This window comes from Hemitrygon akajei, chromosome 4 (assembly GCF_048418815.1).
Source record: "Hemitrygon akajei chromosome 4, sHemAka1.3, whole genome shotgun sequence".
Taxonomy (NCBI): Eukaryota; Metazoa; Chordata; class Chondrichthyes; order Myliobatiformes; family Dasyatidae; genus Hemitrygon; species Hemitrygon akajei.
The window spans coordinates 49,435,232-49,449,924 of record NC_133127.1 but is presented as its reverse complement, the minus strand read 5'-3'; the positions used below and the strand labels follow the sequence as shown (position 1 = coordinate 49,449,924).

The 14,693-nt window shown below is 40.4% G+C and overlaps 2 protein-coding genes across 5 annotated transcripts in view; one reads left to right on the top strand and one right to left on the bottom strand.

Moving 5' to 3' along the window:
* The window catches only part of fut10 (fucosyltransferase 10), a 357,225-nt gene extending 351,625 nt beyond the window's left edge, over positions 1 to 5,600 (top strand). Inside the window, exon 5 of the mRNA XM_073042537.1 lies at positions 5,466 to 5,600. Coding sequence (XP_072898638.1) covers positions 5,466 to 5,487 — 22 coding nt within the window. The 3' untranslated portion in view covers positions 5,488 to 5,600. The remainder of the gene's footprint in view (positions 1 to 5,465) is intronic.
* Positions 1 to 14,693, bottom strand: part of nrg1 (neuregulin 1) — a 402,950-nt gene that overhangs the window by 161,364 nt on the left and 226,893 nt on the right. For all 4 annotated transcript variants that reach the window (XM_073042530.1, XM_073042526.1, XM_073042527.1 and 1 more), the window contains one exon: positions 6,817 to 6,994. In XM_073042530.1, coding sequence (XP_072898631.1) covers positions 6,817 to 6,994 — 178 coding nt within the window. The remainder of the gene's footprint in view (positions 1 to 6,816; positions 6,995 to 14,693) is intronic.

The window sequence follows — 14,693 nt, the reverse complement described above, 5'->3', positions numbered from 1 at the left end:
CTCACATCGCACTCTCTCTAGGACAGAATGCTGGGAACCAGCTCAATAAACATTGTGAGAAACTTCACTGTGAGACACATTAAGGGCCCACAAGCAAAATGAAATATTAATGAAAATTCTATTTTTTTTTTGCGTATCATTTGGTACTTTTAGTCAATGGAAAGAATGACTGATGAAAAAGGCATTACTTTGAGGGATAAAGAGGACAGGGAGAGAGCTTCACTAATTAAACATTATGATTGCTCAATATTTAATTTTAAAAAAGAGTGAAACCTAAACTGATTCCTGAGTTGTCATGAGGGCTTTGAGTGTCTCATCTATTTCACCACTTTCTTGAAGCCTTTCAAGTTCATATTTCCTGGTAATTTGCAATAATAACATTGCTAGGTGAATGTATTCATAGCATGTTATGTATTGCATGTTGTAAATGCTGTGGTGTGCAGACTCTTTGATGAGTGAAGCTTTGTGAGTTGGGAGATCTAGTGGTAGGTCTTGTGTATTGTATAGCTAGTACAGTCTGTACAGCATTCTGAAAGGTGTGCTGCGTGCCAAGTGTTGTATCTCTCCTGTGTTGTGATTCTCAGTAGTGTGAGGCATCCAGTCTGTCCATTAGCACCTTTACAATCGATAGGGAGAAACATAAATCAGTGGGTGGAATCAATGAATCTTTTTCACACCGTTGATAAATGGCATTGTGAGAATGGGTGGAACAATGAGAGCTTCCTGGCTATTTGGCCACAAGTTTGCGCTCTTCTTGGACTAGACAGAACCAAGATCCTTGATACCTTATCTAAAAGAAAGGACATCACCAACCCACTGACTTCTCCAGAGCTGAATGAAAATTGAGAATATTCAATCTAATACGCTATTTCTCCTCAGGAGAGAACATGATCTCAGATTCAGAAAATTTCATTCACGTTCAGTGATCTGAAGTCTTCAGGTGGTTGTTCTTAGAAAGGGTGCCTTCTTTTATCTAAGGTAATAAATTAGAGCCCCAATGTCTTTCCTGTACAGTGGATGCAAATGATCCTATAGCTAGTACGTCCAAAATAAATTTATTATCAAAGGGGATAAATGTCACAATATACAAACCTGTGATTCATTTTCTTGCAGGCATACAAAATAAGTTCACAATAGAATAATAACCATAATAGAATTAATGGAAGATCACGCCAGCTGGGCATTCAACCTGTGTTCAAAAGACAAAAAACTGTGCAAATACAAAAAGAAAGAAATAATAAAAAATATCGAGAACATGAAATGAAGAGTCCGTTAAAGTGAGCCTATAGTTGTGGGAACATTTCAGTGATTGGGAAAGTGATGTTGAGTGAAATTATCCTCTTTGGTTCAAGAACCCGATGGTTGAGGAGTAATAACTGTTCCTGAACCTGGTGATGTGGGATCAGAGGCTCTGGAACTTCCCACCCAATGGCAACAGAGAGAAGGGAGCATGATCTGGATGGTGGGGGGGGTTCCTGATTACAGAAGTGCCTTTCTGCAATGACACTCTCTGTAGATGTGCTTAATGGTGGGGAGGACTTTATCCGTGATGAACTGGGCTGTATTCACAGTTTTGTAGGATCTTCCATGCAAGGGCATTAGTGTTTCCATATCAGACTGCGATGCAGGCAGTCAATAAGTTCTCCACCACATATCTAAAGAAATTTCTCAAAGTCTTAGGAGTAATGTTAAGTATTTGCAAACTTCTAAGGAAGCAGAGGCACTGCCACGATTTCTTCATAATTGCACTTACGTGCTGGGCCCAGGGCAGGTCTTCTGAACTGATAACACTGAGGAATTTAAAGTTGCTGACCCTCTCATCTCTGATCCTCCAATGAGAATTGGCTCATAGTTCTCCAGCTTCCTTCTCCTGAAGTCAACAATCAGTTCCTTGGTCTTGCCAAACATTAAGCGATTGTTGATGTGGCACCACTCAGCTAGATTTTCAATCTCCCTCCTATATGCTGATATGTCACCACCTTTGATTCAGCCAATGACAGTGGTGTCATCAGCAAACTTAAATACGGCATTGGAACTGTGCTTAACCACACAGTGATAAGTGTAAAGTGAGCAGAGCAGGAGGCTATGCACACAGTCTGATGGTACACTTGTGCTGATGGAAACTGTGGAGCAGATGTTGTTGCTAATACAAACTGACTGTAGTCTGCAAGTGAGGAAAATGACGATCTAATTGCACAAGGATGTATTGAGGCCAAATGTCTTGGAGCTTGTTAGGTTGTAGAAGGATGCAAAGTGAGGGCTTATGAGGTAGAACAGCACACACAAAATGCTGGTGGAACACACCAGGCCAGGCAGCATTTATAAGGAGAAGCACAGTCGATGTTTTGGGCCGAGACCCTTCGTCAGGACTAACTGAAAGGAAAGATAGTAAGAGATTTGAAAGTAGTGGGGGGAGGGGGAAATGTGAAATGATAGGAGAAGACCGGAGGGGGTGGGATGAAGCTAAGAGCTGGAAAGGTGACTGGCGAAAGTGATACAGAGCTGGAGAAGGGAAAGGATCGTGGGACGGGAGGCCTCGGGAGAAAGAGTGAGGGGGAGCACCAGAGGGAGATGGAGAACAGGCAAACAACTAGATATGTCAGGGATGGGGTAAGAAGGGGAGGAGGGGCATTAACAGAAGTTAGAGAAGTCAATGTGTGCAGACTGAGGTTCTTCCTAGTGCCCTGGAAAAACTTATCCTTCAGCTTAAATCAATCTTTTGGCCATTTTGACATTAAATGCAAGTTGTGAATTGATTGCAAACTGTGTACTCTCTTCCTGCACCACAGTAGCTGTAACAGTTCCAAACTGCACTGTGTGTAATTCACTTCAGAGAATCATTTATTAAACATCCCTTATTTGTTAAACAGCAGAAAAGTTACTCTTTTGAAATCATTAATAGCTGATTGAATTATGGTTCACAATTAATATTCAACTGTAGGCAACAAGTTTAATTCTTGGTCAGTATTGAGCTGTGACAAGGGAGTCTCTGTGGCTAATCCAGGGTTTGTTTTCTGGAAGTTCCTCAGGATTCGGCACAACTTGCTTATCTTCTGGTTTTGTGGGTTCTGATGCAGCCACATGTGGGAAGTGCAGTCACTTCCATAGTGGGGGCAGCTGGTGTCTGATGAGGCAAGTGTGCGGTTGGCTTATGAGAGATGGTGCATTCTTCTTGCCACTTCTGCAGGGCTTCTCTCTGCTACCAATGCATGTAGCAAGGATCTCAAAGCCATCCCAAACCCTCCTTCTGCATACCGAGCAATCTAACTATTCAAATCACCAACTACAATCACTCTATTTTCGAGGCAATTAAGGATGACTGGCATCACTAGTAATGTATACGTTTAACAAAGGAATAAAGCAAATGCACACAAACCAGTAATACCTGACAGGAAGAACAGGTGTGTGGTTATTGTCCAGGAATAAAATGACTTTTTCCACATTTAAATATACAACTGGCCATTAGTTTTCATTGTTCAGGAAGAAAACCATATGACAGAGTGAATTAAAACATCAAGTTATATAATGGAAAATTAGAAAAAACATAGAAAGATCATTGACCTCTGATTTGCTCATTGACAGCATTCTGTAGATTAATTTAGCTTCACATCTTGTCAAACTTAGCAATGTTTAACCACTACTGCTCCCTTGATGCCCCTGCAGTGATGATGTCAGCATTCTCTGTTCAAACAAGCACGTTCCAAAATCAATAGCCAGACAAATTCTTTTTTAAAGAAAGCATGTTAATATTAATGACTTTTTATAAAGGTATTCGATGTTCCTGTAATTCAAATTAAGGGAACAATACAACCAATTGGTGTGGGCAGTCATCACTACAAATCAATATAATTTTTGTTACTTCATGCACTATCTTCAAGCTGAAAGGACAATGTACTATAATAGCATATTACTAAAAAGTTTACTTTGATGAGCATCCACAAATTACCCAGAGGTGGACTTAAAGCATTAGCACATCCTTGGGGTTCAGATAAAAAATAGAGAAGTTGTATTTCTAGTACTTATGACTCAAAAAGAACATCTGAATGATCATCTATTCACTTGTGTTTTTTATTCATTTATTCATGGCCATTTAAAAGCCAAGCCTCAACTAACTTGGTGAATTCTTGATCTGGGTGTCACCTCAAGATTCCACCTTTCCAGTGCTCTCCGTTGGTCTCTGATCTTTGATTCATGAATGCAAAGTCCATAATTCTGAATTGTTGCACTTTGCGATTCAATCTGTCTGTACCCTTGCAACTTTCCTCATTCTCTAAACTCTTTCAACTTTGCTAGATCTGGTGTATTATTCAATCTCATACTCAACTCATCATTGACAACCTACCTATAACCCAAGTCCTGGAATTCCTACCTTAATTCTCTCTGCCTCCCTATCATCCTCTATCACAGCTCTTAAATTTTGTCCCTTTGACCTGACTTTTAATCATCTCTGCAAAGTTTACAGGATGGAGGGATTTGCAATAGAATAAGTTTCATAGGGAATAAAGATTTACTTGTTGTTAGTAGATGTTGCCAGCGTTTACTCAGCAGTACCAACCCATTACTGATCCATCCATCCCACTGCCAACTGGAAGCTAGGCAATTCCAGTATCCTTTGCAGTTGAGGTTCAGTCACCACACACTCTCACCTGTCTGGGCCTATATCACCTGTCATTACTTATTACCCCAACAACTGGTAAAAGGTGGGAATTCAAAAGGAAAATCATGAGCACTCAAGAGAATGCAGATGCTGGGATCTGGGGCAAATAAGCTGCTGGTGGTATTCAATAGGCAGGGCAACATCGATGAAGGCAGAGATTTCATATAGTCGATATTTCCGATAGAGACCCTGCATCAGGAAAACAGTGGGGCACTTGGAGATCAGAGCTACAGTAGAAATAAGTTTAGTATTCTGGCTGCTTACATAACAGGCTCCAAAACACAGGGTCACGAGACTGCAGGGGATTGTAGACGCAGCCAGAGCTGTCGCAAGTACACCCCTCCCCAGTCATGTGGACACATCATGATGGCAGTGGTTTTCAGTCTGTTTCTAATCATGTATAGTTTTCAGAATATTCTATTGTATTTCTTTTTCCTGAAAATCTTTGCAAGAAAGTGCATCTCAAGGTAGTATATGGTAACAAAAAATTTACTTTCAACTTTGTACTGCTGTTGCAAAACAACAAATTTCACATAATATAAGACAGCGATAATAAACATGATTCTGATTCTGTAAATGGGCAAAAAGTTTAGGCACTGGTCCTATTTCTCTGCTGTACAATTATATATATAACCAACCGTGCAAAAATCTTAGGCATCCTAGCTATATGTACCTAACATCTACTGTAAATTACTGTAGTAATTTTATATATTACACTGTACTGCTGTGGCAAAAATTAGACAAATTTCATGACATACATGAGTGATGATAAACCCAATTCTGACAGGTGTCTCCATTATCTCCATAGGTGTCTCATTCTCCGAGAATGAGAAGGAACAGTGAGAAAGGAATCATAGTGTGGAAAAGAGGAAGGAAGAGGGGATGGAGCAGGAGGCACCAGGGAGGTATTCTGTAATTATCAATAAACCAATTGTTTCTAATCAGATGACTTTGCCTAGTGTCTAAGGTCTGGGTGGGTCTTCACCCGTGACACACCCCTGCCCCTGGCACTCCTTCTCTGCCCCTCCTGCAACATTCCACCGTCGCCGTTCCCAACATCTTTTGCTCCCACCAGATTTATAAACCCACTTACCACTCCACATTGAAAAATACAGTACTGTAAAAGTCTTAGGTATCCTTGCTCCTGTACATGTATGTGCCTAAGACTTTTGCACAGTACTATATTATATACACACTACGCGCGCGCGCACACACACACACACACACACACACACACACACACACACACACACACACACACACACACACACACACACACACACACATTAACAAGATGAAGTCTTTAGCGTCTGCTAACATGACTAAGCAATCCATTAAGTTTTCTTCTCTAGTAGTTAGAAGTAGTTCAACAACAAATGTTGTGGCATAGGGCAATTGATAGTTTACTCAACAGCATAGCCTACAGTACACTTCATAGGCTTTTTTCTCCCCAGTAATTTTAATTAAGAGTCACAAAGGAACAGCAAGGAGCAGGTCATTTATTGGGTTAGACACGAGGCAATACTCTGGGAAACATTGATAAATGTTGCATTTACGCTTCTAGCCCCAGCAACTGCACAAGATAGAGCTGGAAGCATAGCAAGTTGACTTTAAATCATCACCTAACCCACTACTGAAGTCGAAGTGAGAGGGGGACTGAGATAATCGATGACTATATATGAGCTTGTGTCACTCTTTTCAAGCATTTGGTTAGCTGGCCTAATAGCCTGTATGTCACATTATGTCCAGTTGCATTCCTGTGAAATACATTTGGATGTCTGTATTACTATCATTACAAACACTAGAAAAATGCAGGTAGTTATTGCTCTTGTTGCTGGGTCCTTACTTGTGTATTAAAAAGCAGTTACTAAAAGTAGAACATTTATAATTTTCTTGATATGGCATTATTCATTTGAAAGAGCACACCATTATTTTAAAAAGCTGCTAAAGTTATGAAAACCATAATTAATTCTAAATTTGTTAAAACAAACTAACACACTGCAGTCTAGTGTAATTACTGCCTCATACCACAACCCATCCTTATACCATGTGAAGATGTGCTGGTAGATTTAACTTTTGTTTGGAAGGATCATTCAAAGTAACCACAAAGAGCAAATTTTGCTGAAACCTGACAGGTGTTCCTGCAGGGTTTAAAATACCTTTTCTTTTTCTTGATCCTGATTTCTTTGGACTTTTTCACAATCAGCTCTTTCCCATCCTTATACCATGTGAAGGTGGGCCATGGAAATCCTGAAATAGCTTCACATCTCAGTACAAGCTTCTTCCCCTCATTCACCACCACATCACTCTTCAGTGGTTTTATCTTTGGAGCTGAAGCTGTGAAAGAGAAGAATTATCAGTTAACCACCTGTTTCAGAAAGATGTAAAAATACAACTAATGCAAGAGCAGAAATCTCAATGTTCTCAGACGATAAGCTGGAGTCATACATATCCATACATTAAGTCTGCAAGCCATATGGATATTAGACCATAAAACCATAAGATATAGGAGCAGTGTTAGGCCATTCAGTTCATCGAGACGGCTCTGCTATTCAATCATAGCTGATTAGTTTTTCAATCCCATTCTTATGCCCTCTCCAAGTAACCCTGACCCCCTTTACTGATCATTTTTTCACTTCACATCAGTAGGCAATGCAGTTTATAGAAAGTTTCTCAAATCCATTGATTAGCGAGTCTCAACATCAATCCCGATATTTGTCTTGGAAGCCCAAGATCTGATTGAACCTGGTGAATTACCTGCCTTTTTTGCACTATATCTTCTTTTTCACTGTTTTTAAAAAAATCAGGAACCTGATTCGACAACACCCATCCTGACTCCTGTCCAAAACAAATTCACCCTCAGTTAAGTCCAAATGTCAGACAGGTGTGGAATGCGTCTAAAGAATATATAAAAGATCAAATGGGCAGAAGTACAAGGGCTTGAATTGCTTTAGCAGGCTTCAAGATAGCACATTTACAAGGACATGACTTTATCTGGTGACTGTTGCTTTGTCTGTATTTCACATGCCATTCTACAAGGCAGGAGCTGTCAATCACCTGCATTTTCATTAAAGACTCGACTCACTTGGAAAAAAGACTTTGACCAGAATGTGCTAAGATCCAGTCAATGGGTGTCTTGTAGTTGACCCCTCACTCTGCCTCTGGACTGGAGTATAGTTAGGGAAATAGACACAATTCTCTCTTGTAAGGATCAAGAATCTCAAAGGCTGTGTTTTCAGCCTGGTGCCCAGTTCAGGACATCTCATCTGGCTTGCAGAGGAATTTGAAGTGGGAGGGGGGAAGATCCAGTTGGTATGGTCTATGTGGCTACCAACGGCATAGGAAGTACAAGGAAAGGGGTTCTGCTGAGGGAAGTTAAGCAGCTAGGGACTAAATTAAAATACAAAATCAAAAAGATATTAATCTCTGGATTATTACACCAGCCCTGTGCAAATTGGCAAAGTTTTAATAAAACCAAAGAGCAAAATGCATGGCTTAAAAAAATCAGTGTGGGGGAAGTGGGTTTGAATTTGTGGAACATTGGCACCAATATTGGGGAAGGAGGGAGCTGTTCCGATGGGATGAGCCCTATCTGAACCATGCCGGGACCAGAATTCTGGTTCATGTTATCTGCTAATATTCTAGATTAGAGATTACCAACCTGGGGTTCACAGACCCTTTGCTTAATGGTATAGGTCCATGGCATAAAAAAGTTTGGGAAGCCCTGCTCTAGATGATGGAATTAATTTTCTTGTGGCCAAGTTTGCAGATGACACAATGGCAAGTCGAGGTGCAGGCAGTGTTAAGGAAACAGGAAGGAGGCGTAAAACCTTCAGCAATTTAAGAGAATGGGCAAAAAGATGGCAGATAAAATACAGTGTAGGGAAGTGTATGGCCATGCACTTTGGTAGAATGAATAAAGACATAGACTATTTTCTAAATGGGAAGCAAATTCAGAAATCAGACATGCAAAGGTACTTGGGAGTTCTAATGCAGGATTCCCTGAAGGTTAACTTGCAGGTTGAGTGAGTAGTAATGAAGGCAAATGCAATGTTAGCATTTATTTTGAGAGGACTAGGAAACAAAAACAAGGATATAAAACTGAGACTTCATAAGGCATTGGTCAAACCACATTTGGTTTATTGTGAGCAAATTTGGGCCCCATACCCAAGAAAATTACTTTGGCCTCAGCCTCACTCCCATTACTATTCCTCATTTCCCGTTGGGTCCCAAGGTAAAAAAAAATAGCCATTATCAGCCCCTAATGCATCAGCCGTCGCAGCTCTGAGAATTCCAGATAACATGATTCACAAAGAGAAGAAATTCCTATTTATTTCTTAAGAAGGTGACCCTTTATTCCAAAGCTATGCTCTAGATTTCCTTTGTGGAATAAGTCCCCTCAGGACCCATGGAAAATGATACATTTCATATGAGAGAAACAAGCATTAGTGTTCCAGGTTAACGAATGAAATAGAAACTTGAACTGTTTCTCTCAGCACTAATGTAGTCACTTCTAACTGAGATGCGAGTGTTTCTGATTCTCACTGTCCAGAATATTTGGCTCTTTAGTGCCCGTCATAAATACAAGATAGCTACTAATAGAGCAGGAAAAATTACTTTACTTAGAGGTCAGTCCAGTTGTGAAACTTACGTGTACTGGGTACAGTTGGAGTGAAAATAGATGCGTGTAAGAGACAAGAGGGTGTTGATATTAGATGAATGAGAGGAGCCTCTCATATGGACCATTTATAGGCTCTTTATGCACTTTGCATTCTTTTCGTTTTTGACAGAGCTTTTTTGAAATTTGAACATTAACAATTTGTAAACACAATGCAGATAAACAGCATTTAGTTGGAACAGTGCATAAATACCAAAATAAAAGCAGTTTGGATGAAGATGGCAGCTATCATATTGGATTAAAATTCTATGAAGTCAATGTTTAGAATCTTTCAAAAGCCAAAGCTCAACTTTCATTAATTACTTTGATTATAAAGACACCTGGAAGCCAATTACATGCATCATCCTCATTATTGTTGCAGCTGCCATGAGCTCCCTTAACATCTGTGCAATAATATCCCAAACACTCCTCATTACCTCATTAATGATTGGGTCAAATGTACGGCACTGAAGGATGCAGCTCATTTGAATTTAATTGTTCTAAAATGTTCAAATAAAACATTTTCTTTTTTTCCCCCTTTAAGATGATCAGACATGTTGGAAAGGGTTCAAAAAGGCTCAATTCCAGCAGTGCCATCAGGATGAATTAAATCGGAGAATACTGAAACTGCTTTGTGGAGATCAAGACACAATCTCAAGTGCTTTCTCGGCTTTACTCTCAGAGGTATTAGTGTCTGTTTTAGTTTTATCTTGGTGGTGAAATTACTCATTTCCTTCTGATGGCCCCATCTCCAAAACATCCTCCAGCCCTATAACCATCTGCAATCTCGGCATTCATTCAGCTTTTGCTTCCTAATAATCATCAGCTCTAATCACTCTACGATTCACCATCTTGTACTTGATGCCAAGGTCCCAAACTCTGATGTTCCCTTGATAATGAGCTCCACCCTTCTCATCCTCTTCCTTAATTAGACAGAATTTTAACCCTACTTGCACGACTCAACTTTTGTTCACCTGTACTAGAAACTTAAATGGTATATTTTTATGGTAACATTCTTTTGAAGAGTCTTGGGCACTCTTATCATGTTAAGGTTTCTTTATGAATATAGACATCGATGGGTGTTTTTGTGAAGGCAAAGATTTTGCTTTTCTTCTCTGCCTAACCACACTGAACGGTACCATCTGCCTAGTTTCAACATCTATAAAATGTTTTGTTACTTTTCAGGAACCAGACTTGACTCCACTCTCAGAACAATGCAGGGTTTCAACTTGAAATATTCACAATTTATTTCTGCCTACACATGTTGCTCAACTCACTAGCTTCTTCCAGTTTCTTGTTATAGATTCCAACATCTTGTGCCTCCTCTTACTAACTCTCTTCCTCTAATTCCACAGTTTCCTTCCACTTGTACATTTATTTTGTCCAAACTGGAGAAGCATCTTCCGTTTTTCATTCCTGTCCTTGTGAAGTATGTCTAATTAATGCAGTAAAATCAATGTAAGGCACTTTTATTTAAGCACTATCTTCATTAAACAAAAATCAACCAGGAAATTATTTCAAAAACTACAATTCACCAAACCACTCCTATATTCTTGTCTGTGCTTCTTGGATTGCCACAAGGCACAATGCAAGTTTAAAGAACGACATCTCATCTTTTGTCTGTATATATTGTGGCCTCTTTCTTTCACTCTGTATCAGAATTTGACATTTCTATCCATCATGACTTTCTCTCTGTTTTTTTATCTACTAGTACAGCTTGGCCTGCTAAGTATGGCCCACAGCCCCACTGATAACAAGCAGAGAACCATGATGTGCTTGTATCTGAAATCCTCACTGTCCTCATCAACCCAACAGATCTCACCTTATCAGCTCTAGCTAGCTCATGCACCTTCTTGTTTCCTCTCCTACTTCTGATGAAACCTCCTGGATCTGAAATGTTAATATTTTCCAATATCTCCAATGCCTTCAATACTACTCTATTATGGACCCAACCCAATAAATATGGATTAGCTTCCTTTTGAGTCGGAGTGAGTAAGTTTTGAAAGCAACATGTATGGTTCTGAATATCCAGAGGTAAAATACATGCACAGTTAACACAGGAGTGGGAAACTTTCTGAAACCAGGGGCTACATCAGTATGCAAACGATACTATGCAAAATGTTCTAGAGAAATTAGCAAATATTATTCAGAGCACCATGTCTGGACTAAGGGTCATTTGTGAAATTGTAATAGTTTGTTAGTTGGCAAATTGCACATTAACATTCAGTTACTATGTGTCAGAATTTTAAATGAGAATTAAAATAATTACACCATGCATAATTAAGTGGATTTTCAATCACTGTGGAGTTCAGAGTCCTTTGTGTAAACATCACGCTTACCATCAAGGTAAACCAGGTGAAGGCCCTATAGGTGGGCATACGTGCTGTTGAAATACATCAATACTGGCAAGGTGAGTTCCACAGAGACTTTTAAGACTCTTTCAAACATGAAGTAAATTAACCCTCAGTCGTTTGTGAATGGAGAAGAGGAGAAAGGCTCTGATATTACAATACCAAGTATTACTGATTCAAGTACAACTCAGAGTTACACCTCAAGCTCAAGGACTGTGGAAGTCCAGGCAAGGATTTCAGAGGGAATGAGTACAGCCGACATTTCGGGCCAAGACCAGTAACATCGACCGTACTCTTTGCCACAGATGCTGCCTGGCCTACTGAGTTCCTCCTGCAGTTTGTGTGGATTTCCAGCATCTGCAGATTCTCTTTTGTTTGTCTGAGGAAACGATGCAAGTTTGAAAGCAATGATAATAGGTTAACTCCATTCACCTGCTCTGGTGAATGTTAAATGCTCCATTATTTATGTGAAGTAGGCTATGTAAGTAGCCTACTTCAATAAGGGGAAAGACTCCTCCAAGCATCCTGGCCAACACTCATCCTTTGAGGCTGGCAAAGACTTACTAATTAACCTTTGCTTTCATGGGATCTTGCTCTACATACATTGCTGCCAGCTCTTCCTACATTGTGACAGCAAAGCACCACAGAAGAAATTAATAGATATTGGAATTTCCTGAGGACACAAAGTGTGCAAGTTGTTTCACTGGAAAGTCAAAGAAATACAGCCTCTTACATTAACTGAACTGCTCTGAAAGTAGTGGGAATAAGGAAATACGCAAGTAACCTAGAAAAATGTCATTCTCATTAGCATTAACATCTTATATCTCATTTCACTGCACTTGGGCTAACTCCCAATGCCATCATTGCCAGTATCAGCAAGGGTGATTGTGAAACTGAGGCAGATTATAAAATCATTCTGTTCAAAAGTATCCTAGGGCAAGAAAATGTACCACCATTACCCAGTATGGCCCATTTCAGACACTAGGCCCAAAATAATAACTGCTTGGCACGTCAGTTAGCTCAGAGAACATACAACATAGAAGAGTAGAGCACAGGAACAGGCCTTTTGGCCCTGTTTCTGTACTGAGCCTGAAGGCAATTGAAACTAATCCCTTTTGTCTGCACATGATCCAGTTCCTTCCATTCCCTCCACATTCATGGGCCCATGTAAATATTTCTTGAATGCTGTCGTTGTATCTGTTTCCACTACCTCCCTGGCATCTGTTTTTACTGTGTAAAAACTGTGTAAAAACTTGCCCTGCATATCCCTCTTAATTTTTCTCCTCTCACCGTATACTTTGATATTTGGCATTTTACTTCGGGGAGAAAAGATTCTAGTCATGCCCCCATCCGTCTCTCAGAATTTTATAAGCTTCTGTCTGGTCTCCCCTCAGCCTCTCACTCTTCAGAGAAAACAGCCCAAGTTTGTCCAGCTTCTCATTACTGATACCTTCTGCTCCAGAGAGCATACTGGTAACCTTCTGCTGCCCCTTATAACAATTACAGCATGGGGGCCCTTCTAGTCTGTGCCGAACGCTTACTCTCACCTAGTCCCACTGACCCGCACTCAGCCCATAACCCTCCAACCCTTTCCTGTCCATATACCTATCCAGTTTTACTTTAAATGATAATACCGAACCTTTTCCAAAGCCTCCACATCATTCCTTAAATGGATCAGAAGCGAAGGAATACTAGAACCTTGTGATATACACTATGGCTTGGGAGCAAAATAGCTGAAGAATCAGAGAGAATTGAAAATTGCTTCATTTTGTCTCCTGAAAACGAAGTTTACACAATTGGGTCAATTCCACAACATCCTCTCAGGGTCAAGGGAAACGGTAGCTGTTCAGACACGTGGCCAGACACCATTCTGGAGCCCAGATAAGCCTCTCAACATGACAGGGGTGAATGACTAGTTTTGCCAAGGTAAATAATTTGGGAACTTTTTGCAATTGTCTGCAACCAGTCACTTTTTCCGCCCATTCATTCCACCTGAGGAAGTCTGCTGACCCAGTCTATGACTCTCGGACAACTGCCTGGCTCTCGGCTGTGGACTGGGTCATCAGCTGCAGCAGCAAATAGTCACCGTGCAAGAATGTAGAAGAAATTTGACAGAGATTAACAAAACGGGGAGTCATTTCTGCTTACAAACAGACCATGTTTTAACTCCTTCACTACATCATTTTTGGACAAGATAAACAATGTCTGAATTATACCATGGTGTGCAGACACAGGTGTCAGATGGTGCTAAGTAGCTGTGAAAAAAACCTGCAGATATTCCATCCAATATTTCAAGAGACCTCATCATCCTTTTGGTTTTCTGGCTGTCAATTTAACAGCCAGTACTGAAAGCCAGTGCAGTACAATGCTGCATATCGATTTATTGACATGTCTCATAAACAGAGAGGCCTGTGTGAAGTATCCTAACACTGATCAAGTTCTGTCGGTGCTTCCACATACCCTATTAATGTAAAGCACTGCAGGAAGTAGGGAAAAGATGATCAGTGGTCACCAGGAATACCTGGGAGCACTTAGAGCCTGTACAAGATGATCTAAATAGTACAGCCTTTGTATATTAGAGGATAGCTAATATGTTCAAGGGTCAGGAAGGAATCAGGATGTTAGGGAGGAAGGGTGAAAGTTGAGGGGCAATAACGGGGTTCCGTGAAGCATATTATTTTACCCTAATTATTTTAACCCTCATCATAGACTCTCCAGCCAGGAGGTGCTGGTCTGGTGGGTCCAAGCCAACTGGAAGCACCCATCCAAATCTACTGGGTGTACTCCTGGTGAAGTCTTTGGAATTGGATCCCTGGATCCTCTAGAAATCCACGAGAGTGCACCTGCAATGGTCCTTTCCCTCACTGCACATAATCCTCATGATACGGTGACTTGGCAAAGTTAGATCACTTAATCAGTAACCTAGTCACCTGCACAAGAAACCAGAGATCCCAGGTTCAAATCCCACCAGGCCAGCCATGGAATTTAAATTCAGTTAATTAGCTGGAATTTAAACAGAAACAGCCCA